The 25,096-nt window shown below is 36.8% G+C and overlaps 2 protein-coding genes across 4 annotated transcripts in view; one reads left to right on the top strand and one right to left on the bottom strand.

Annotated features, from left to right (window-relative positions):
- The window catches only part of MRPL13 (mitochondrial ribosomal protein L13), a 45,973-nt gene extending 39,080 nt beyond the window's left edge, over nucleotides 1-6,893 (bottom strand). Inside the window, exons 1-2 of the mRNA XM_059165715.1 lie at nucleotides 6,612-6,893; nucleotides 4,444-4,567 (exon numbers count right to left, since the gene is read on the bottom strand). Of these exons, the coding sequence (XP_059021698.1) occupies nucleotides 4,444-4,567; nucleotides 6,612-6,638 (151 nt within the window). The 5' untranslated portion in view covers nucleotides 6,639-6,893. The remainder of the gene's footprint in view (nucleotides 1-4,443; nucleotides 4,568-6,611) is intronic.
- A 70-nt stretch (nucleotides 6,894-6,963) lies between these two features.
- Nucleotides 6,964-25,096, top strand: part of MTBP (MDM2 binding protein) — a 75,674-nt gene continuing 57,541 nt past the window's right edge. For 2 of the 3 annotated variants that reach the window (XM_059165712.1, XM_059165711.1), the window contains exons 1-10: nucleotides 6,964-7,131; nucleotides 7,985-8,065; nucleotides 12,446-12,519; nucleotides 12,615-12,763; nucleotides 14,419-14,477; nucleotides 16,593-16,737; nucleotides 17,719-17,836; nucleotides 20,361-20,495; nucleotides 22,564-22,658; nucleotides 23,464-23,536. In XM_059165712.1, the coding sequence (XP_059021695.1) occupies nucleotides 7,014-7,131; nucleotides 7,985-8,065; nucleotides 12,446-12,519; nucleotides 12,615-12,763; nucleotides 14,419-14,477; nucleotides 16,593-16,737; nucleotides 17,719-17,836; nucleotides 20,361-20,495; nucleotides 22,564-22,658; nucleotides 23,464-23,536 (1,047 nt within the window). In that variant the 5' untranslated portion in view covers nucleotides 6,964-7,013. The remainder of the gene's footprint in view (nucleotides 7,132-7,984; nucleotides 8,066-12,445; nucleotides 12,520-12,614; nucleotides 12,764-14,418; nucleotides 14,478-16,592; nucleotides 16,738-17,718; nucleotides 17,837-20,360; nucleotides 20,496-22,563; nucleotides 22,659-23,463; nucleotides 23,537-25,096) is intronic. The other variant, XM_059165713.1, reaches the window with a different exon arrangement.

Genomic DNA, 25,096 nt, shown 5'->3' with positions numbered 1-25,096 from the left:
TTTCAACTGAGGTCAAATAACATAATGCACTGGCTGTCTTTTGTTTCGACTCTTTTACCATAAACAAGTGTCTCTTTATGGTCCATTTAATCCTAGCTTTTTGGCATTTTTGTGCTTTCTAAAGTGCCTTTACTTTTTAAATATCCCTCAAGTCTGATGCTCAAGTGCTATGTAGTGTTCCTAAGTGCAAGACGGTTCCAGTATGTCTTACAAAGAAAATGTGTGTTCGATAAGCATTATTCAGTCATGAGTTACTCTGCGGTTGGCCGTGAGGTCAACAAAATGTATATTAAATAAGGTGTCTTTAAACAGAAACACACATAAAACAAACAAGACTATGTATTGACTGGCTGACAAAAAAATGTTGTAACCAGAGGCTCAGAGGAACCTAACTCTGTGTCTCCCCTAGAAGCAATGGTTCGGTGTCCACTCTCATTCAGCATTCATGGTGACTTTAAAGATTTTGTTTATTTATTTGACAGAGATCACAAGTAGGCAGAGAAGCAGGCAGAGAGAGAGAGGAGGAAGCAGGCTCCTGCTGAGCAGAGAGCCCGATGCGGGGCTCAATCCCAGGACCCTGAGATCATGACTTGAGCCGAAGGCAGAGGCTTTAAACCACTGAGCCACCCAGGCGCCCCTCATGGTGACTTTAAAGACCAGAACTATAGTGAATAATGAGAACTGACTGTGCTCATAAAACATTTTCTTGAAAGTGTCATTCCACAGAATGTTTCTGACAAGCATCTCTGAAGGACTAGACACTGTACTATGTGCTTGCAGAGCAAAGATCACCAAGACAGAATTCTTACGTTCAAATTCCGTACTTAAAGACTGCACGGCTGTGGGCTTTCTGTGAAATTTTCATTAAGGGAAGAGAAAGATGAGAGCAGCAAGTAAGAGAAATGGAGGAACTCTATGTTCTTGCTCTTACCCAAATCAAACCATCTACACGTCTTTTCCTCCTCGGTCCACAGATCCCAAATCTAACTTAGCTGAAATGCTACAGCCCTGATTAAAAATAATTTCTTCATTCTCAAAACTGGTATTCATGAATGCATATATCCACTCAGAAAACATTTATGCTGTCCAACTATATGTCAAACACCATTCTAGGCATTTCTAGCTGTGAAAAATTCAGGCAAAGTTCCTGTCCTTTTAGAACTTCGTCTAGTAGAGGGAGGTGGATGATGCACATTTTTATAATATGTGTGATCCGTGAATGCTAATGTTTTTTAAAAGGCAACATAAAGTATAGTAAGTGAAAGAGGGAGCTGACGGAGGAATTGGGTAAGGCCTCTCTCAGGATGTAAGTAGGAGAAGTCTGAAAGATGTGAAGGAGCAATGCATAAATCTGGAAAAGCCATAAATCTGGAAAATCCCATGCAAGCAGAGAAAACAAAATGTAAAAAGGCCCTAAGGCAAAAATGTGTTGGCAGGTATATTAATGAAACAGTAGTAAGCCTTAAGTGGATTACTCAAGGGAGGTAGGAAATAAACTCAGGGAGATAACAGGAGCCACACCATGTAGTTCCTCGTAAGGCACTGACAGAACTTTGGCTTTTGCTCTGACTCTCATTTGGAAAAGATAATTGTAATTGATCTGGGGAAAAAAGACCCTACTGGGGCAAGAACAGAAGCAGGGAGATCAGTGAGGAGGCTTTTGGAATAATCCAGAATAGAGAGTACAGTGGTTTAAAATTACAGTAGAAGAGAGAGTTAATGAGAAGTGACTGAATTTCAGATATATATATATTTCTTTCAGGTACATATATTTTTTCATATATATATACACACACATATATATACATAGAAACACTTTACATGGAGTTGAACAAAGAGCAGTCAAAAATGAAGATAAGACTTTTGACTAGAGTAAGAAAAAGACTAGAGAAGCTGTTAATTAAGATGGGGAAACTAGAAGTAACAGGTTGGTATGGGTGGGGGAAATCCAGGAAGTAAGTTATCTCCAAGTTAAATACACAAAACATGCTAGAGATGTCTACCACACACCTAAGAAGATTGGCTGAGTAGCAATATGATTATATGAGTCTCGAATACAGGAAAAAGGTCAAAAATGAAGATATAAATTGGGAGCTATAAGCACAATAAAAGATATTAAAGATAGAGATACGAAACTGAATGTGATTGCTCAATGAATGTGACGGTATCCAAGGACCAGGTTCCAGAGCACTCCTAATTGTTAATGAGAGAAGACTGGGCAATTAGAAAGTTGAAAAGAATAAAGGAACTGGGAAGGAGGAACTAGCAAGAGAATGCATCCAAGAACAAATGAAGAATGTGTTTAATAAGAAAGTTCTTTACACGAAAACTAGACTGGACTCCCCAAAAGGTTAACTCCAAGAAGAAAATAAGACAGGGGTTCTTCTTTTTTTTTTTTTTTTTTTTAAGATTATTGTGCTTGCTTCGGCAGCACATATACTAAAATTGGAAAGATTATTTATTTATTTGGCAGAGAGACAGGCAGAGAGAGAGGAAGGGAAGCAGGTTCCCCGCTGAGCGGACAGCTCGATGATGCAGGGCTTGATCCCAAGACTCCAGGATCATGCATGACCTGAGCCGAAGGCAGAGGCTTCAACCCACTGAGCCACCCGGGCACTCCAGACAAGATTATTCTATATAAAAAAGACTAGGGGCGCCTGAGTGGCTCAGTCATTAAGCACCTGCCTTCCGCACCAGTCATGATTCCAGGATCCTTGGGATCAAGCTCCCACATCGGGCTCCCTGCTTGACAGGAACCCTGCTTCTCCCTCTCCCACTGCTTGTGTTCCCTCTCTTGCTGTCTCTCTCTCTCTCTCTCTCTCTGTCAAATAAATAAATAAAATCTTAATAAATAAATAAACAAATAAATAGACTACGGGAACATAACGACTAAAGGCAATACATAAACTTGGCTGGATCCTGATCTAAAAAAAATTAACAGCTATAAAGAGCATTCTTGGAACTACTAAAGAAATTTGAAAATGCACCAGATATTAAACTACACAATTAAATCATGTTTATTTTGTTATGTGTGATAATGGCTTTTTGGTTATATAGGGAACTATTCTTATTCTTAGAAGACATAAGCTGAAGCATTCAGGGGGATTTACTATGACATCTGCAACTTATTTTCCAATGATTGTGTAAAAAATTACATGTCAAATTATGTATTAAATATAACATATACATTAGATGGTAAATTATAACTGTAATCTGGCTGGAGGGTATAAAATCACTGTACTATTCTTTGAGCTTTTCTGAAAATGTGAAAACTTCCACAATAAAAGTTACAAAAATGTAAAGGGCCAATAACTCAGTGGAAATATGGTCAAAAGACACGGACATTTCACAGAAGAAATGATAAAAAGCCAATGAAGAGAAAAGGATACACAGCACCAATGCAATCAGGACAATGCAAAGCCATCAAGAGTGTATTTCCCATCTACCAGAGGAGTCAAACTTAAAGAGAATGAAAACATCAAGTGTTACTGAAGAGGAGGGATAATACAAATTCTCTAGGACATCAGAATAAAGACTAACTAGTTCCGCAAACACTTTTGAACCTAGTAACTACTGTCCTGCAGACACACCTCAGAGAAATTCTTCCACACATGCACTGGGGAAAAGGTACAAGAACGCTGACAGTAATATGGTTTGTAATGGGAAAAAAAATTGGAAATAACCCAAATGTTGAGAATGTGCGTGTTGACTTCGTCATTTTAACTGTTGATTTTCTTTAAAAATGTTACCTATATTTAAATAGGGATTTATTTACAACTTCATGATTCAAAAAGTTAAAACTATGATTAACTGCAAAAAATATTGTTGACAGGTCAAAAAAGATGGAACAGTAAGAGCTGACACCTAGATCTTGCTGGATGGTCCCTGAACTGCCAGGTTAAGTAAAATCAATCAAAACTACATGTAATAAGCAAAAGTCTTTTAGTATCAACACAACTTTTTTCTTTTGTTTTGGAAAAAGGTTACAGAAAATCAAATTTATCAATTAAAAACAGTAAACTTTTCATGTCGAGTTAGCTCTATCCATCTTTCTAGAGGAAAATGTTTTTAGAAGAGAGGGCAAATTTATTTCTTCATTTTCAGAAACTCTACTCAAATGCACATAACCATATGAAGAAACATGTAAGAGTGAACATCTGATTTATAGTCCCAATCAGGATATCTGAGAATGAAAGGAGGGCTACTGATAATTTGCTATTGTAATGGCATGAAATGGGGTTGTCTCAGGCAAAGTGGTCTGTATGGTTTTTTTATGAATACACCAAACTCATTTTAGTGCCCCAGTAGGTTTTTTTGCAAGAATGGAATAAGGGATCGTAGCAAAAAAAGAGGTCCTCAGAAGTAGTTCTGACAGATTTCTTCAAAATTCTATTCTGGGATGAAAATTATGATTACTAGTGACAGATCTAAAATGATACTCACTCAGTTGATGGTATATAGGTTTATGCAATCCTTGAAGTTTAATTGATGCCACAGCAGCTAGTTTGCCAGGGGGCTGCATTTTCCCATCTAAAAGATACCAAACCCGAGCAAAAGTGGCCCATTGCTGGGGGGGAAAAAAGACAGAGAGAAAACAAAGAAAATCCTAATTAAAATGGAAATAATCAAAGTTATTATTATATACTATCACATAATATTCTACAGTTAACATCAGTAATAGATCAAAAAGATCCTTTGCTTAATAAATTTTTTTTTTTGGTTTTGTTTTCATCTCTATTTCTGGAAAAGGAGGTTCTTTTTTCGTTCTACGAAGTTTAAACACAGTAATTTTTCCTGACTGCTTTTCTATCTGCAACGTGGATGCTTTATTTATTTATTTATTTAAGTTTTTAAAAGATTTTATTTATTTGACAGAGAGCAAGAGAGGGAACACAAGCAGGGGGAGTGCGAGAGGGAGACACAAACTCCCCGCTGATCAGGGAGCCCTACGTGGGGCTTGATCCCAGGACCCTAGGATCATGACCAGAGTTGAAGGCAGACACTTCATGACTGAGCCACCCAGGTGCTCCCAATGATGCTTTATTTAAAACATTTCAAAGATATATTTTCCTTTATACTACGGCATTTTCTGGAATGGTAACGAGAAACTCTTATGAAAGTAGAAACTGTTTATAAAGGTCTTCAAAACTGTTTCGAGACTGAAATATATTAAATTGAAAGATGAGTGACCAAGTAGGAACTGAAGACTATTCAGAAGTTCAATTCCATGGGAGAATACAGTAACAGAATATAGGTAGACAAGTATAGACGAATGGTGCTAAATAAACTTAAATTTTAAATAGCTACTTAGACATTTTTAAGCTGCCTCAGGCACACACCATTGTCTTTGCGGTACTCACCAGTAACTTCAAATTCTAAGAAAATTCCAACCCAGAAAGATCTCAACCAGATGTTTTCTCTATGCATATATTAAGTTGCTTAAAAATGCTGGAAAAAATACAACAAGACTAACTGGTTTTACTTTAAGTTTTATTACAAACTTCAAATCCGCTTCTAAACTGCTCACCATTTCTGTTTTTCTCCTCTCTCACTTTTCTAGTTTCTATCTTGTTCTCTTCACACATCTTTTGTCAGGTTTATCTCTTAAGTATTCCGTATATTTTGATGCCACTGTAAACAGCATTGTATTTTTAAATTTGATTGTTGCTATAGACATGCACTTCATTTTTCGCATGTTGGTCTTATAACCAGCAGCCTGCTAAACTTATTTATCAGATCTAATAGCTTTTCTTAGATTCCATCTGATTTTTTACATAGATAATCATGTTATTATGTTATCAGCAGAAGGGAGAGAGAGGGAGGAGGCTCCCTGCTGAGCAAGGAGCCCAATGCATGGTTCGATCCCAGGATCCCAGAATCATGACCTGAGCTGAAGGCAGATGCTTAACCGACTGAGCCACCCAGGGACCCCCAAATATTATGCATTCCCTATCTCAGCTGAGGGCACACCCTTCCCCTCACCGAAACAGAAAACCTTGGGGTAACCCCGGTTTCTTCCTTTGCTGTCAGCTCACATTCAATCCTTCAGGAAATCCTTTTGCCTCCACCTTCAAACAGAACCTGACCGCTTCTCAACACTACACTGTTCCTAGTTTGGTTTGTGCCACCATCACGTTTAGCCTCAATTACTGCAGTTGGTCTCCAGACGGATTCTTCCACCAATCCCCGTTTCTCAACAGTCTAAGCTCGGCGGCCAGAGCGCCCCTTTTCACACCTAAGTGACATCACGTTACTCCCTGACTCCAATTCTTTTCAGCGGATCCTCGTTTTACCCAGGAACAAAAAAAAATCCTCACCATGATCCACAATGCCCCTGTCTGATCCACCCTATGACTCTGACCTTCTCTCCGAATACCCTATCCGGGGACGGGGAGCGGGGAGACATGAAAAGTCCTGGCTGAAAAGAGAAGAAGCGCCCAGAGCACGACGAGCAGCAGCCACAATCACGACCCTCGCCGGTGCCTGCCCGAGGCATCCTGGCCCAGAGACTCAGCTTTCCTACCGACTCAGCATCACTAAGTCCACCTAAGCCCCTGTCTTCCTTCTGCCGGTGTAATGAATTCCTTCAAGCTACAAGATTTCGAGCTCACCTGTGGAGCCTTAGAAAAACTGGACATGTTCCCCCAGGAACAGCACCGTCCTGTCCTCGGGATCAAGGCCAGACCTCAGCGTCACTGGCCCGGCGGGAAACGTATAAAGCCAAGCATGACAGTTCCTAGGTCAGCCAGGCTTCGTCGGCTTCTCTGCTCTTCCTGGGTCTCCTCCAATCTTCTCATGGTAGCAGTTTCATTACGAAAGGAGCAAATAATACGGTTACAGAAAGAATAACTCCCCGAAAGAACCCACCGGCCGGAAAAGCTGCAGCAAACAGACGGAAGGTGCCCAATTTCCAGCCGACCTAAAGTGGAAGGGAACCGGAAGTACATCAGTAGCGCGCGACGATTTGGATGTGGAAAGCGGGACTTGACACAGTCTAGTTCAGCTCTGAGGAGATGGATCGGTACCTGCTCCTTGTGATCTGGGGGGAAGGAAAAGTCCCGTCCGCAGCGGGTGGGGAGGCGGAGCATGGGCCTGGAGGGGCGTCCGTGGAGGGTACCGAGAAGCTGCCGGGTAAGCGCGGGGCTGAGAAGGAGCGGGAACGGCTTGCGGGGAGGGAAGAAATGGAAGTTGGCGATCAAGTTCTGCAGGGGAGGGACCTATCTCGAGTTCTCCCGGGCATTTGTTTCTCTCCGCGATCGGCCCAGTAAGGGCTGGCAAAGGTCGTTATCTTCATGGAAAAACAGGGGCAGATGTGTGGATGCAAATTTCCAGCGCTCAGAAGTTCTTAGCACAGTAAAGATTTAACTGAACAATTCTCTGCGCCTTAGCAGTGGAATGTGTGCTTGTTGGAAATATATGCATTCCGTAGCGTTTCCGCCTCCTGTGTGTTCCAAAGGCGGGCAATACAAAAAGGAGCAAGACGGAAAAGGGTCTTACTCGCCTAGATTTTACATCCTAATGGGAGGAGACATCCCACACATAAACTAAGCTAAAAAAAAAAAAAAAAAAAATGGTAAATTTAAAAACAATTGTAACCGTTTGAGATTGCACTCCCTTTTGGTGTTTCTGTCTGTAATCCGTATTGCATTTTATTTGTTTTGACTGGGCAAGCGTTTTGAGGAGAAAATGATTGTGGTTGTGTCCAGAGTATTGTGACAGTTTCTATTCTCCACTTTAAATTCTTCGGGGAGATGGTTGGATTGCTGTTAACTGACTAGCATGTACAAACTGGGCACCTTTCCTGTTTTCTCTGTTTGCATTTAATTTATTATATTGAAACTAAGATAGTTTGTAGTTCTTTTATGTACAACATAAATTTTTATGTGTACAACATATTCTTGAGAGTCTCTGATGGTGAAATTGGAATATGCCTAGATCGCATAACTCTCGAGCCTAATGAGTTAGTATGTCTTTGCTTTTTCAGCTTTAACAGCAGCAAATGTTTATCATCTCCTGAAAAGAAGCATTAGAGCTTCAATGAATCCAGAAGATAGTACTTTTCCCGGTAAGTGTAACAGAAACCTCTTATTTCTCTGACTCTGCATTTGTACTGGAAGTAAATGTAATGAATTTGATCACTTAAAGGTACAAGAGATATTTGTTGACTGTGCATAAGCCACTGGGATAGTGGCTGAAAAAACTGAACTGAAAACGGAAAAAAATCCCTCTCGTTGCTGCTTGAATGTAATTAAGTTGTATGAAATTTATTTTAGGTTCTCAGCGTAACTTTTGTTCCCTTTATAGAATTTTCTTGCCCATCTTTAGATCCATATAAAATAGGGTTAAATGGCATTATAAGAAGGATTTGCAATTTTTTCCTAAGTACACATACATTATTAATGCTTTTACATCCATTTCTTACCATTTTTTCCACCCTTACCTCTTACTGATTCTCTTAAAAGCACAATGATCTTATCTCCATTCTTATCTGTTTTAAATTTTTCTAAGTATTTGTCTTTTGTGACCACCGTTTGTTTTGTAAAAATCTTTTTCTCAAAAAAAAAAAAAAAACACAGAAAACTTTTTCTCCTGTGGTTTCTATTGACATTATACAAATCCATCAGCTTATTTTTTTTTTTTTTTAAATCAATATCTTCTCTTTTACTCCCTCTTCTTGGCCTCTGAGAGTGTCATGCAAAGACTCAGAGAAAGAGATAAGCAAAACAGGCCAAGGCCTACAAGCTAAAGGAAGCTTCTGGAGATGCTAGGATAGGGTGCTCATTTTGATAATGTTGTAATTCTCGTGACTGGACTGCCTGTTCCTTTCTGTCTTCTTTCATTAGAGAACCTCTAGTTTGTCAGGTTTAAACTGTCACCCTTGGGAAGTTATTTCTAATGTTTTTGTATTTCCCAAGTCCATTTGCCCAATTGCGTAATACTCACTAATTTTTCAAGTTGGTATGATTTACGTCAGTAGTACTATTACTGCAAGAAAGATTTTTCACGTGTGCCTTGAAAGTATATGCTAAAGAGCTTTGGGAGCATTCTAGGCATTCTCACGGTAACTTCCACTTCCTGTTTGGGTGGATAGACATTTCTTATCCATGCAGTCCTTGTTTGCGCAGGAGTCTGAGCCTATGTCGGTGACTGCACGCTGAAGCCATGCAAAGCGATCCTAATGTAAAATCAACGGGACAAAAATCACAATTGTTCCATGACATTTTTTTTTGTCAAAACTTTAAAAACTCTCTCACTATTGGTTATACATATAAAGGAAATGGAGTTATTTCATAGGCTGTAATTGAAGCATTAAAAGCATTGAGAATTAAACTTTTTTCTTTTTCTTTTTGTAAAGACTTGATCCAGAGTAGTTTGAACAGTGCTTGTCACTTTCTTGTCATCGTATAACTTAGGATATAGAGTGAGCATCTCTTCTATGTTTTGGTGAATTGCCGTACTCCTGAGTTTGTATTGGCTTCTGATGTTTTATCCTTTGCACTTTCAATGTTGTGGCATTCCTTTAATTCAAAGGTATTTGCCAGCGTCATTTTCTCTGAAACGTTTTCGTTCTTTTTGTCACAATGTGGTTTTTGTTGTTGTTATTGTTGTTTTAATTTTTTATTTTTTATAAACATATAATATGTTTTTATCCCCAGGGGTACAGGTCTGTGAATCGCCAGGTTTACACATTGCACAGCACTCACCATAGCACATACCCTCCCCAATGTCCATAACCCCACCACCCTCTCCCTACCCCCGCAGCAACCCTCAGTTTGTTTTGTGTCACAATGTTTTTATTACAGCAGCTATTTCTAGAATCTATTTACATTAGATTTGAAAATCACTTTTGGCGTTACCACTTTTTGTGGGTTTTTTGCTGCGATGTTGTTTTTTGTTTTCCTTTTGCCCATTTCCTCTTCCTGTTACCTATTTTTGTAAAATATCGTAGACTTATCACTGGGAGAAAACAAGGAAACACAATTACACATTTGTCCTCTATTCATATGAACTGAATGAATAACAGATGTGCAGTGACCAGTCAGCAAACTTGGACAGTAGCAATGCGATTGATTGCTGATCGTGATACACATCTTTGATTTATGTAGTGATTTGCGATCCGAGAAGCTAGCAGTGAAGTTTTACTTTATGTGATTATGGTTAATTAATAAGCCTTGGTAACTGGAGTTTGAACCATGTTTTGGGAGACCAGGAGTTATTGAAACCATGGTAACTGAAATCTGCATATTGGAACCATGCAAAGAACTGCTGGCATTGAATTTCTTACCCTGGGAGCATTACTGCTTTCAGTAATACGGCAAGTCTGAGAAACTGAAAGTGCAGTATGATTATAATTGAGGTAGGGCTGGAGAGGTAAGCATAGCTAGGTGGAGGACTTTGTAAATCATGTCAGGGTGTTTGGACTTTTTCATAACAATAATTAGACATTAAAGGCTTTAAGGAAGGAGGAGACGTGGTGGCATTTGTGTTAGTGAAGTAGTCTGGCTACAGCAGAGTAGACAGATTTGAGAAGAGTGTAGTTATGAGGGGGCTGCTGCAGAAGACCAGCTGAGAAATGAGAGAGGCAGTCAGGGTAGAGGAAAATGGATAGATCTGAAGGAAATTAAAGAGGTAGAATCCACCTGACTGAGTGTTACACTGGTGTGGTTTAGGAGAAGGGGAGAGGGAGAAAGCAATCAAGAGTGATAGTAGGGGGCGCCTGGGTGGCTCAGTGGGTTGGGCTGCTGCCTTCGGCTCGGGTCATGATCTCAGGGTCCTGGGATGGAGCCCCACATCGGGCTCTCTGCTTAGCAGGGAGCCTGTTTCCTCCTCTCTCTCTGCCTGCCTCTCTGCCTACTTGCCATCTCTCTCTGTCAAATAAATAAATAAAATCTTAAAAAAAAAGAGTGATAATAGGTTCCAGGCTTGGCTATACTGTAGATGGTGGCATTTAGTGACCTGTCCAGTTTAGAACATGGAAACACTTTAAAATGTCAAAGTAAAAATGTTTTTTAAAAGTTGGATACATGTGTTCAGAATTCAGAAGGCTGGAGATTAAAAAAGAGTATGGAATCATCAGTGTATAGATATCAGTTCAAGCCATGAGAAAGAATGGGCTTGCTTAAGGACAGTGAAAAGAGCAGAAAATCTTGAACTGAATCCCAGTATTTAAAGGAATTGAGCACTGATTTTTAAAGGCATGAGGAGCAACTGGAAAGATAGGTTCCAAGTGTTTTAAGGAGAAAGATGACAACTTTGTCATCCTTGATTCCTTTCTTACTCTTAAGTTGAGAGGTCAAGTAACAACAGCAGTAAAAACTGTCACATTTAGTAACATGCCTTTGGGGGTGTAGTTACAGTGGCATGTTGGAGACAAAAAACAAAAACAAAAACCGACTGAAATGGATTTAGAGGGCAGTAGAGAATGTGATGAGGACATAGGGACTGTCAAGTGTTGGCAAAACTTTCAGTTTATCCTTGAAGTAAAGAAATGGATATTCCTCAATAACTTGAGGAATATCTGTACAAACTTAAATGCTAGTGGGAAGGAACTACAGAAAAGGAGAGCTGGAAGGTGCAAGAAAGATAATCTAATCAGAGTTTGGGATCTCTGTGGAAGACTGACGGATAACTTTGAATTGAAAGGGCAGTGGTCCTCATGTAGTCCCAGGAAGAAATGAGGGAAGACTAATGGGAATGCGAATAGTGTCCTATGTTTGCTGATGGCGTGTTTGGGAGTAATTACCTAATACGGTTTTTATTTTCTTAATGAAGTAGGAGGTAAAATCTTTTGCTGAGGCTGTTGGCAGAAAGTGGTAATAAGCACTTACCGTGTTACCTGGCTCCCATGAGTTAAGCTTCAGTTACCACATTTCTCCTCCCTCCTGGGAATCCAGTTTCTTTACATAGTTCTACATTCTTTGTGGCTCTAAATGGACAAGCATCCCGGAGATGACCCTTAACTTCATATCCTCATGTAACATTCCGGTCTCCAAGAAGAGAATCTTCCCAACGTTTAGGTTGTAGTTTTATCTCCTCTCCCCCTAGCCGGGATGAATCAGACCTTCATGGTCTTTGAAGAGGGAATCGTTTTTCCTAAAATGACTTACACACTTTTGTGTGACTCAATAGTAAGTGAGTGGGTGTATTTTGGGGGGTAAATTTTAGTGTTTAAAATGATGAATAAAATAGTATGGGTTTTGATTTTGACAAAATAAAAGTATTCATTGTGAATGAATGCTTTTGCACATCAGGCAGATTGTTCTGTTTGAATTTGGGGGGATTTAAAAAAGACCCATGTTATGTATTTGTAAATGCATTTATGCACACACCTATCTTAACTATATAGTATGTATCAAAAATTACATAATTCTCTAAGTATATGTGCTATAACATCTGCTTGTTTGTGGTATGCCTTTCTTCTGATAAGCATTGTTTTGTTTTCAAGCATGTTCTGTAGGTGGCATACCCGGTTCCAAGAGGTGGTTCTTTGCAGTGCAGGCAATATGTGGATTTTATCAGGTAACAGAAATGCAAAAATTGCCATTAGCAAATGTCCTTGTTAATATAAATAATTTCAAGAACCCATCATTTAATGCAATCTTTTCATGTGTTAGTTTTGCAGTTCTGACTGGGAAGAGATACATTTTGATATAGAAAATGATGAAATTGAAAATGTGCTTCAAACAAATATTGAAGAATGTCTGAGTGCTGAGTGTTTTGAGGAAGAAGATAGTAATAGCAGAGAATCATTATCCTTGGCTGAGTATGCTTACAATATCTTACTTTCAATAATATATTTCTATAATGTCTTTTTTTTTTCTTTCTATAGAATCTTTAAAATGCTTAACATTAGACAGTATTTTAGCCACAAGAGTGAAGGTTAAATGTTTTAGCAGCTATCAGAAGGCAATTTTAGTTAATTGAAATTGTCAGTTCTTTATCTTGGAAGATAGGCAATTTGGGCCTTTTATTTGAATAAAACTATTTAAATTGGAAAACTGGGCATCTGAAAATGTTTAGTTTCTTAAGCTTACAAAATTGCAGGAATCATAAAAAGTGATACTCTCATTAATATGTTATTTTCCTAAAGATAAATTCTGCCTGGGATTATAAATTTTAAGAGCTCAAATAGAAACTTTATTTAAAATTAAAAACTGGCATTCAAACTCACTCTAAAAATGTGATTTTCATTTTGCTATTTGAGGTTGAAATATATGATTTCTTCAATTTATATATATCTTGAACATTTAGACACTTTAAAATGCGTAGTTCCTGAGGATTGTATAGATGATTGGGTTCACTTTCAGGTCTTTTGAATTGTGGTACAATATACAAGTTGGTCCAGGTGACAAAAGTTTTGATTATTTTTTTTCTTCATGAAATGTCCCATCTTGAACTCATCATTAGTACCTTTCATTTTAGTCTTCTATAATATTTCATTACAAATCCCACTTCTGTTTCTTGCAGGATTCATGTATTATAATATTTCTGTAAATTACTGGACACTTTAAAAATTCTGTTTTCCTCTTTTCAAATTATATTTGTTTGTACGATTAATGAAAGGAGATTTTGTAGAACTGAGCAAAAGATATTGAACCAGGGGTCATTAAAGGTGGTTTCTAGGTACATGATGGTGGGCCGGTCACTCCATTTCTCTGGTCCTTTATTTTCTCGTTCATGAAGTGTTGAGATCCTTTCAGGTGATTTCTAAGGTGCCTTCCCCTCTTAGAGTTTTTATCATCCCAGGTTTTCCCACCATTATTAAAAGATGGTGAGTAATTATTTCTAGTAAGTGACCTAATAATTATTTCCACAAGAGGGAGCTTGAAAACTATACTTTATCAGAAGATACCTTAAGTTTTCTAGACAAAGGATTTAAGTAACTTTATGTTATATTTATGTTTATGTTTATGAATTTTTGAGGAAAAAAAATCATCATTTGGATAAAATGAAAAGATTTTGAGGAATTGGAGGACATCATCATATTTTCCAACTGGGGCTATTTTATGCCATTCAGAGAAAAGCAGTATCCTTCTTTATTAAACCCTTAGCAATACTTACTTTTAGAGTTCAGAAAAATGTTTGGTCTATTACTTAGGATTTATGTTTCATATACTAGGTATAATTTAGAGGTTCCCCCCACCCCCGTTTTGTTAGTGTTGTTTGTTTTTGATGGTGTGGCTAAAAACTTGGACTCAGTGTGTAAATCTTAGCTTCTACACCTACTAGTTATGCGACTGAAGCAAATTTGTTTAAGGATAATAATAGTAGTAGTGTATCATGGATTGTCATGAAGATCACATAAGATAATGCATTTAACATACTTAATAGTATCTGGCACATGGTCCATTTAATATTACCTATTATTATTATATGTAATGTGAGGATGTGTTTTTCTAACTTACCCTTTTATTTTAGCCTATATGAAGAATCTGCAGAAAATTTGCATCAGCTGTCCGATAAACTTCCTGCTCCTGGTAATATTTTCTGACTGTTTTCAATAATTCATATCTTATCTTATACTTTCTGTGAATGAGTGATAAATTCAGTCTTTATGCTAGTGTTTTCACTTCTAATTTCAAAATTCAAAATGAAAAAAAAAATTTTTTTAGAGGGAGTGAGAGAGAGAGACTCTTAAGCAGGCACCACACCCAGTGTGGAGCCCAATGTGGGGCTCCATCTTGGGACCCTGAGATCATGACCTGAGCTGAAATCAAGAGCCATGGATGCTCAACCTACTGAGCCACCCACGTGCTCTGAAAAATAATTTTTTAATTGAAGTTGATACAAAACACAATCCACTACTTTAATAAAGTATATTACTGAGACATTATAGTTCTCATAATTGTTTTTATTTAAACAAAAATTAGAACTTAGAGAATTAAATACCCATCGTTTCCTTATGTAGTTATTACTGAGGAATGTTTCCTCTACATACCCTTGTTTTCCACAGTATGTTCTATAGAATACTAGTCCTATGAACACCTCTAGGAGAAAGAAGTTCTTTAACCTAGATCGTTTGGATAACATTCTTATAAGATGTGAGGTCACTATATACATTATCGAGTAGAATGTTATACGATAAAAGAAGCCCTTTAGTCAGTTGTCTTTTAAAATGATTTTATTTATTTGTTTGAAAGAGAGAGAGCAAGAGAGGGCACAAGTGGTGGAGAGGGAGAAGCAGGCTGCCAGTTGAGCAGGGAGCCTGATGCAGGGCTCGATTCCAGGACCCTGGAATCATGACCTGAACCGAAGGCAGCACTTAACTGATTGAGCCACCCAGGTGTCCCTACTCAACATCTTTTTTTACAGTGCTCCCCGCCTTTTTTTTCTACTATAATGGAAAGCATATTTTTTGAAATACTGCACCATACTTTTCTTAAAACTGTATTCTGTTTTAAATTTATCTTTCTTTGTGTCAGTCACGCAGCTGGCAGCTAAAGCTCAGTACAGTTTGGCATCTATAAATAATTTTGAAGAGATTTCTTGAATATTGTCGTCATTGAAGGTCATTTATTAGGCAAATAGTTGTTGTGTCTATTATATGTAATGCATTGTACTAGGAGCAGAGTATGTGATGATGAGTAAAGCATATGTGATACCATGAAGGACTTGATAGCTCACCATCTAATCCTTATATTCAAGATCCTATTTTAGTGTAAAGGTCCCATATGGAAGATAACTGAATAAATAGATAAATAAACATCAGTTTTTTAAATGAAATGTGTAAAATTAAAAATATGCGTTGAAATATATAGTTGCTGTTTTGGCAAATTAGAATGCTTTCATTATCAAATTTCTTTTTTTTTTTTTTTAAGATTTTATTTATTTATTTGACAGAGAGAGATCACAAGTAGGCAGAGAGGCAGGCAGAGAGAGAGGAGGAAGCAGGCTCCCTGCTGAGCAGAGAGCCCGATGTGGGACTCGATCCCAGGACTCTGAGATTATGACCTGAGCCGAAGGCAGAGGCTTAACCCACTGAGCCACCCAGGCGCCCCCATTATCAAATTTCTATTTGGTTTCTGTTTCATTTATATTATCTTGGTCCTTTGGCAAATTTATAATTTTATAAAATGTGAAGTTTCATGCAATTATACTTTTTTTCCTTAAGAGCTAATGATGTTGTCAGTGTAACTGAGTTTTCTGAGTGTTTTATTTTCCTATAAAAAGAAATAATGTATTTGAACCTTATAATTTTATATTAATTCATTCTCTTTTGTGTAAATTAAGTGTAGAAAAATATACTGAAATTGCCCAGGTTTTTTTCTCTGTTCAGTACAACAATAGCATTGGTGATCTCAAGAGCAACATATATAATTAAGCACTGGCACATAATTGGCAAGTAATTATGATAGACTCCATTGTTTCCTAGTATATGCTAGCTATTAAAGATAACATGCCTTTAAATCAAATGATTAACATTTAGAACTTTTGAACTTCTAAAGATATGTTTTGTTTTAAAGAATTTCAGAAGTTAAAGTTAAAATCCTTCTTTGTCTTCCAAATAAACATAAAATTCAGTGTTTAGAGTACTATTTTGAGATATATATGATTTTTTAAAAAATTATGAAAATGCCTTATTCTCTTTCTAGGTCGAGCAATGACAGATATAGTACTGTTGCCTTCTGAAAAAGATCCTCCTAGATTGAAAGACTGTCTGCCTGCTGTAGGAGCACTAAAACATCTGAAGGAATGGTATTCAGCAAAGGTTACCATAGCAGGAAATCACTCTGAAACGTAAGCTGCTTTGTTCGTATTTGCTCACAGTGTTTCTGTTTTTACAGTTAGCATGGTATCCTGTTTTTAACAGACTTAGATTTCAAGATAGTTTTATGTCATACTGTTCTTAGAGGTTTATCTATTGAGAAGAATCTAGATTTTTCTCGTTTCGTACTTTATAGTCCTGAGACATTTAAGTTTTTAGTAAATATCATCAGTGCTGTTTTATAACTATTATTGAGCATTAATTATCTAAACACACTGTGTGCCTTTAAATAGGTACATATTGTCCATTGAGCACCAGGATGAATACCCTGGATACAGGGATACACAAGATTTGTTACTTGTTTGTTTTATGTGAAATGTAGAAACAAGTATGTACTGTTATGTTTTTTATTTTAGTAAGGACTAATTGTATCCTTAAAGTATTCAATTGGGCTTAATTTCATGATTTTATTCATTTAACAAGTGTTTATTGAGCACTGACTTTATGCCAAGCACAGCAATAGATGCTGATGAGTTAAGAAAGCGAGATTTGATCTAGTTCACTGAAATACAGGGAGAACTAGGAATGCGAATAGCCATCATCATCTGTGGTAAGTGCTTCTATGCAATTCCATACAGAGCTGTAGGAGAAAAATTTTAGGAGCACCGTTCTCCCTTTGAAGATAAAGGGCTGATAACTAAGTCTGTGTATCTGCGTACATGTGTATATATCAGGCACACTTCAGCTAATAAATAGTAATAGGAGAATCTGTTCCTCATCTGTAGTGTTAAGAGTAATTCCTCTTAACAGAATAATGAGATTAAACAGACATGTAATAGTGACTCCCTCAGAGACTGACTTAAGGAATGTTGGAATGTTTTATAATATTAGTAGATAAAAGCCATGATAGAAACTTTGCATTTTTGCCTGTTAGGATTATAGTTAACTATAACCGTTAAATCAAAGGAAGATATAAAACCCTGTATTTAACCATCATAATCTTTTATTTGTAGAAATTGTCAGAAAATTGCAGAATACCTCTCTGCTAACGTTGTATCTTTAGAAGATCTCAAAAATGCTATTGACTCAAAGGAATTATGGAGGGGAAAGATTCAGATATGGGAAAGAAAGGTAAGTGGATTTCTCAGTTATCACGGTTTATAAAGCAGGCCTTTTAGCTTTATTTACAGCACAGATACTTGAAATGAATTTGAATGACAATGTACCTCATATAGATGTTCTAGAATAGCTCTAAGAATTTTGTGTGATAATAGGAATGTTCTGCCTGTGCTAATAATACAGTAGTCACTGGCTTTATAGTGCTACTGAGCACTTTATGTGTGATTACATTAGTGATTATTTCAACCAACAAATAGAATTTTTAACTTTATTTTAATTATATAGTCACCATGGTTATCTTTTGGACACTGCAACTCTAGAATATAAGATTCTTTAAAAAATACAGAATTTGACATTAGTTGAGTTCATGTCATTGATCCAAGATGCCTTATTTCATTACATGTATAGACTATTAGAAACCTGCTTAGAACATCTCTTAACTGTAATACCACTTTTTTTTTTTTTTTTTAGATTAAATATTTATTATTAGGGAGAGAGTGGGAGGGAGCAGCAGCCCGGACATCGGGAGAGGGAAAGAAAAATCTCAAGCAGACTCCTCACTGAGTGCAGAGCCCAGTACTAGGCTCAGTCTTAACACTCTGAGATCATGACCTGGGCCAAAATCAAGAGTCAGACGCTTAACTGAGTGAACCACCCAGATGCCCTGTTGTAGTACTACTTTAAGTGATCATTACTTTCTACTAATCGGCTCTCTGATTTTGAATAACTTTTTTTTGACCTCACAAGATCCTAGCTTTCTCAACTACAAGATGAAAATATTAGATTAGTTTAACTTCTCTAATCTTCAATTTCTATGAGGTTCCAATTCTATTTTGGCATCTTTTATGATGAATGAATATGTTTAGTGGCTTTTATAAGTTGTGTGCTTGTTAAAGCATGCATCTAGTATTTTACATATTTTTGAATATAGGCAAAACTAAATAAAATTTCTTGGGACACCTGGGTGTCTCAGTTGGTTAAGCATATGCCTTTGGCTCAGGTCATGATCCTGGAGTCCTGGGGTCGAGTCCCACACTGGGCTCCTTATTCAGTGAGGAGCCTGCATCTCCCTTTGCCTGCTGCTTCCCCAGCTTGTGCTCTCCCTCTCTCTCTGACAAATAAACAAGTAAAATCTTTAAAAAAAAAAAAAATACCAAAAATCGTAAAGTTTCTCAGTGTTTGTTCAGGGTGACTTGGGAATATGAGTTGAGTCTTGTGTTTCTGTAAATATTTATTGCACTAATTACTAGATTTTTTTTCCTTTTCAATTCACCCTTGACTATGGCTTAATAAAACTTCTAATAAGACAATAGGACTTAATGTGATTGGGTCCTTCTTGCTGATTTACATGCTGTCTCATCCTTACCTTAGGAAATACCAGTCTGCAGGTAATCCTTCTGTACAAGTAGTTTTAATGTAAACAAACCACATAGCCATCTGGAAGTGTATAGGATAGAATTAGCTAGAATTGTTTTTGTATTCATTTTTTGAAACTACATGTTTGCATATACAAAATAATGGCAGAGTTCTCTTCATGTGATTCTTTTACTCTTTTATGAATAGGAAATTAAATGTTTATATCGCCACAAGATGTATGTAGAACTTGAAATCACTTGTTTTGGTGGAGAATAGCTTTTAGGGTAGAGGCATTATAATGATTAAAGACATAGATTCTGGAGTTACATTGTCTGCATTCAAATACCTACTCTATTTCTTGCTAGTTTTGTGTGACACTTTGGGTAATAGTTAGCCTTTTGGTGCCACAGTTGCTTTCATGTGTAAGATAGGTATCATAATAGCTCCTATCTTATAGATTTTTATGAATGTTAAATTATGTAAAGCACAAAGTAACCACTCATTAAATGTTAGTACCATTGTTACCATTACTATGAGTACCCCTACTAATACTGCTTCTGCAGGAATTGATCTTTTCATCAACAACTTATTTTGAAAGCAAACTATGTGTTAGGCCCTGTCCTAAGAATTTGTTTAAATAAGACAGACAAGCACTGTTAATAGGAAGTGATAGGAAGCCAGATATTGAACAAGTATATGTAAAGGAGATTGTCTGGCTCTGTGGTTGCACAGAATGGGCTTAGTATACTCTTGTGGGCTGGTATAGAGCCAAGGAGACCTTTTCATGAGAAGATCTATATGTAAGTTAAAACAGGAAGGATGTGTACATAAATGGAAGAACCACATTTTGAGTTGAGGAATTGAAAATGTTATTTCTTGGGGCACCTGGGTGGCTCAGTGGGGTAAAGCCTCTGCCTTTGGCTCAGGTCATGATCTCAGAGTCCTGGGATCAAGCCCCTCATCAGGCTCTCTGCTCAGTGGGGAGCCTGCTTCCTCCTCTCTCTCTCTCTGCCTGCCTCTCTGCCTACTTGTGATCTCTGTCTGTCAAATAAATAAAATATTTTAAAAAAATGTTTTTTCTCGTGGTTTTCTTCTCAATTTTTACATTGCAATAAGATGTATTGGTCTTTGCAAGTTTATTCATGGTATTTATAACTGTGTTCTTTTGGTTTCTTTTCAGTTTGGATTTGAAATTAGTTTTCCTGAATTTTGTTTAAAGGGAGTCACACCTAAGAATTTTAGTACATCTAATTTAAATCCTTGCATTCTTGCCAAAAAGGTAATACCATCAAAGGATAAGAATATTTTACCAAAGGTAATCTATATTTAATTCATTTTGCAGTCATTCATTCATGCACATTTTTGTTCTTAAAAGATATGTTTGACTCTTGAAATTACCGTTTCTAATATATGTGCTTAAATGGGCTCACTGGTGTAATTTTTATTATAATTATAATTAAGCACTTAAATTATACTATGTTATCATCATTGAATGTTGGCAAAACTATTATTATTTTATTTTTAAAATGGAATGATTGTTATAGGCCTGAAACTTAGATCATTATAGGCCTGAAACTTCCTTTGGTGAGGCCTTTGCTATGGGAACTTTCTGAGACTCAGTGTGGAGGGAATATGATACTCTGGAAAGAGAACAGGCTTTGATGTTAGGTAGACCTGGGTTTGAAATCTGACTCCATCACCTCTAAGGCGTTGTAACCTGCAGAGATTGACTAACTCATTTGTGAAATGAAGACAGTAACATACGTACCTTACAAAGTTATTATGAAGGTTAATTGAGGAAAGGGATCACAGTACCTTCATTCACAGTTTAATAAGTATTAGGTTGTATCCCATATCTCCATAGATTCATTCTTAAAATGTAAATAAATATGAAATACAACAATTTAAAAGGGTTTAGTTAGTTGACTTTTTTTTTTTTACATTGGAAAAAATAACATAAGAAGAGGTGTTTAGGGGCGCCTGGGTGGCTCAGTGGGTTAAGCCGCTGCCTTCGGCTCAGGTCATGATCTCAGGGTCCTGGGATCGAGTCCCGCGTCGGGCTCTCTGCTCAGCAGGGAGCCTGCTTCCCTCTCTCTCTCTCTGCCTGCCTCTCTGCCTACTTGTGATTTCTCTCTGTCAAATAAATTAAAAAATAAATGAAATCTTTAAAAAAAAAAAAAAAAAAAAAAAAGAAGAGGTGTTTATATAGAAGCCTTTAGAAATTCACTTTAAAAGACCTAGTTAGAAAAAAATTTTAAAAAGACAAAAAAAAAAAAAAAAGACTCAATTCAAGAATGTGCAAAACAATAGTCCTTGAAGTTACAAGGATGTCAGATCGATGGGTAATATTTTCTGATCAAAGTGTAATACAAAAGGCATATTTCTGATGGGAGCATATTTCCCGATAGTTGTTTGGAATTGCTTACTTTAAGTAACCTACCATGGCCATCTTTCACAGGAATATTAGATTCTTTTCTAAAGATTGTAAGATCGATGACCTCAATGTCTCTTCTTTCGTAGTACGCCATTTAAGTATGAATAATGTATTTAAATGTTGCTGCTATTGACAGGAATCTTAGGGTACCATCTCTCTCTCTCTCTCTTTCTCTCTGTGTGTGTATACATATACTATATATATATGTGTGTGTGTATTTATGTACACATAATATACACACAATTATAGATGGTGAAATTACTTTGCTTTCTTCAAGTTTAAAACTTTGGGTAGTCTCCTCAAGATGGTTTTGTTATTCTTTGCCCTTTTTGGGAAGTATTGTAGCCTCCACTTCTAAAATATTTGTCCTCCTTCGCTAGCTCACTGGGAGCTTAGTTTTAGACTCTGCCCAAAGAAATACTGCAATTTTATTTCTCTGAGTGGAGCTGTCTTTGTTAATTAGGACACTTGGCTTCACTAGCGCTGTTAACTTCTTCAGCATTTATTTCAAGGATTTTTTTTTAATCTCATCATACCACTCAATCTAAGTTCATCCTGGAGAATCTTCTCTTTCTCTCAGTCTTGCAAATCCTCTAAGTCTGGTTTCTTCGGTATCCTAGCCTCTTGGGCCACCTGTCTGTCTTGCTGAAAATAATCACAAAAAGTTGAGAACTCTTGTCTTCCTTTGCTTGTCTCTTTCTGGACTCATTTTTCTGTCTGTCAAAACTCTTTTCAGTTACTGAGAAATGTCTATGTCTCTACTCTGAAAGATAGAATTAAAATAGAAAAAATTCTTGCCTGCTATAAAGGATTTAATTTTTGGCTTGCATAATTTGTAAACACCTGCTTTTGAAGATCCATTTTAAAGTTTTAAACTCTAATCACTAATTTGTTTGCCTTTATTTTATTTATAGAATTTAAAGTTTACATAATCTTATTTCTTTCCTAGGTTTTCCATTATTATGGCCCTGCTTTAGAATTTGTGCAGATGATAAAATTATCAGATCTACCCTCCTGCTATATGTCAGATATTGAATTTGAGTTGTATCCTTTTATTTACATGTTCATTTTAGATTACATTTTCTTTGTCAGGTGGAGTGTTGGAATGTTTCCTCCACATCTAGATATTTGACCATACTGGGTTTTTTTTTTCCCTTTAATAACATTCAGTATGTTTTTTGTTGCCATGGCTTTAAGAGAAGTTGTGCAACTTTCAAAAGGAAAAAATTCTCCTTCAAGTACTATATGCTTCTAGAATAGGCATGATATTGCTACTTATTGCTAATAGGGTAGGGAGGATAGAGAAATGTGAGGAATATGTGGAGAAAAACAGAGTAATTTACAGACTCCTGAAATGTACACGTTTCTCTTGCCATTGGCAGGATGCATAGATAAGCAGCAGTCCACTGTATCTTCTTATATACTTCGGTAAATACAAATGCCATCTCATATATCTGCAAATATTCAACATATTTTAGACTCTCTTTTAAGAAAAATGATTTTTCTTAATACACCTAAGAACAGAACATTTTATATAAAAAGAAATTGTTGCCTGGAAATGGAACACTAGCATAGTGTTCTTAAAATTTGTGTAGAAATTAAGGTTTTTACAAATCTCTTTTTCTGATAGTTTCTAGGGATGCTCTTCATAGAGGCACTTTCTTCTTGGTGTATTTTCAGCATTAGAAAAATACTTTTCCTTAAGAAAAGGAGCAATTGTGAATTCCTACAGTTAAAATTTTTAGTAAATTAATCTAAGCACCTTGTGAATTAGACCACCAGACTGGTTTTAGGGAGTAGTATTGTTTCACGGTTACCATTCTATCATTTCTTTAACTCCTTAGTTCAGAGGGTTGACAAAAAACAATACCAGACAGAATTCCATGTTGTTTCTCGAGCAGATTTCTTCTCTGCGTGGGAAGGTATAGGTTTTTCACTTTGTTTTTAACTTAACATTTAAGGGTGGGTGAGAAAAGGGACTATAGTTTGTTAATCTGTTTTTGCATAATAATTTTGCTTCTTTAATTGAACAAAGGATTTTGGTCCTAATAGATATTAAGGTAACTTTGAACTTCCCATAATAACACCAAAGTCCTCTGCAGACATGAAATGATGTTAACTTTTTAGAAGAGATTTTCAAAGATAAGTTTCATGACTGGTAATTTTGTTAGTTTTAAAATTTGAAGACATGTTAGATTATTGTTAACCTACTCCTTCAACATCTGATTTCAGTTATGTGAGAAGATATTCTCATGCTTGCATTATCTTTTTTATGGTAGGACAGGTGGGTGGAAGTGAGAAAAACTTCTAAAGCCTCACTGTATTATCATTTGTAAGTTTTCAGGTTTTTTTTTTTTTAAGAACTTATTTATTTATTTGTCAGAGAGAAAGAGAGAGAGAGAGCGAGCATGGGGAGCAGCAGGCTGAGGGAGAAGCAGGCTTCCCACTGAGCAAGGAGCCCCGTGCAGGGATGGATCCCAGACCCTGGGAACACGACCTAAGCCCAAGGCAGGCGCTTAACTGACTGAGCCACCCAGGCATCACTCCATTTTTCTTTCTTCATTCTGGTGGTGTTTATGAGACTTGTGGCTATTTCAGTAATTTTATATATATATATAAATATACTTGACTGAATATACTACTGTACTTGACTTTACTAGATTGCATATATATAATTAAAATTATATTTTATATTTATATATTTTATATATTTAACATATTAAATATATAAATATATTTAAATATATTTATATATTTAATATGTTAATTATATAATTAAATATATATTATATTTAATTTTTATTTTTTAATTATATAATTTTAAGGATTTTATTTTTATTTATTTGACAGAGATAACAAGTAGGCAGAAAGGCAGGCAGAGAGAGAGAGAGGAAGGGAAGCAGGCTCCCTGCTGAGCAGAGAGCCCGATGTAGGGCTCAATCCCAGGACCCTGGGATCATGAACTGAGCCGATGTCAGCAGCTTAACCCACTGAGCCACCCAGGTGCCCCTATAATTTTAATTATATATATATAATCTCTGTAAAGTCAAGTATAGTTTTTAATGGAAAAAACTAAAAGTTTGCTTTTCTTTCTGGTTGTTTACTGTGGGGTTTTTTTTAAGATTTTATTTATTCATTTGACAGAGTTCACAAGTAGGCAGAGAGGCAGGCAGAGAGAGAGAGGAGGAAGCAGGCTCCCTGCTGAGCAGAGAGCCCAATGTGGGGCTCGATCCCAGGACCCTGAGATCATGACCTGAGCCGAAGGCAGAAGCTTTAACCCACTGAGCCACCCAGGCGCCCCACTGTTTGTTTGTTTGTTTTAAGATTTTATTTATTTATTTGACAGAGAGAGATCACAAGTAGGCAGAGAGGCAGGCAGAGAGAGAGGAGGAAACAGGCTCCTGCAGAGCAGAGTGCCCGAGGCAGGGCTTGATCTCAGGACCCAGGATCATAACCTGAGTCAAAGGCAGAGGCTTTAACCC

The sequence above is a fragment of the Mustela lutreola genome, chromosome 3, assembly GCF_030435805.1.
Source record: "Mustela lutreola isolate mMusLut2 chromosome 3, mMusLut2.pri, whole genome shotgun sequence".
In the NCBI taxonomy this organism is placed as follows: Eukaryota; Metazoa; Chordata; class Mammalia; order Carnivora; family Mustelidae; genus Mustela; species Mustela lutreola.
The sequence above is the reverse complement of the archived record's forward strand: the minus strand, read 5'-3'. Positions and strand labels throughout refer to the sequence as shown.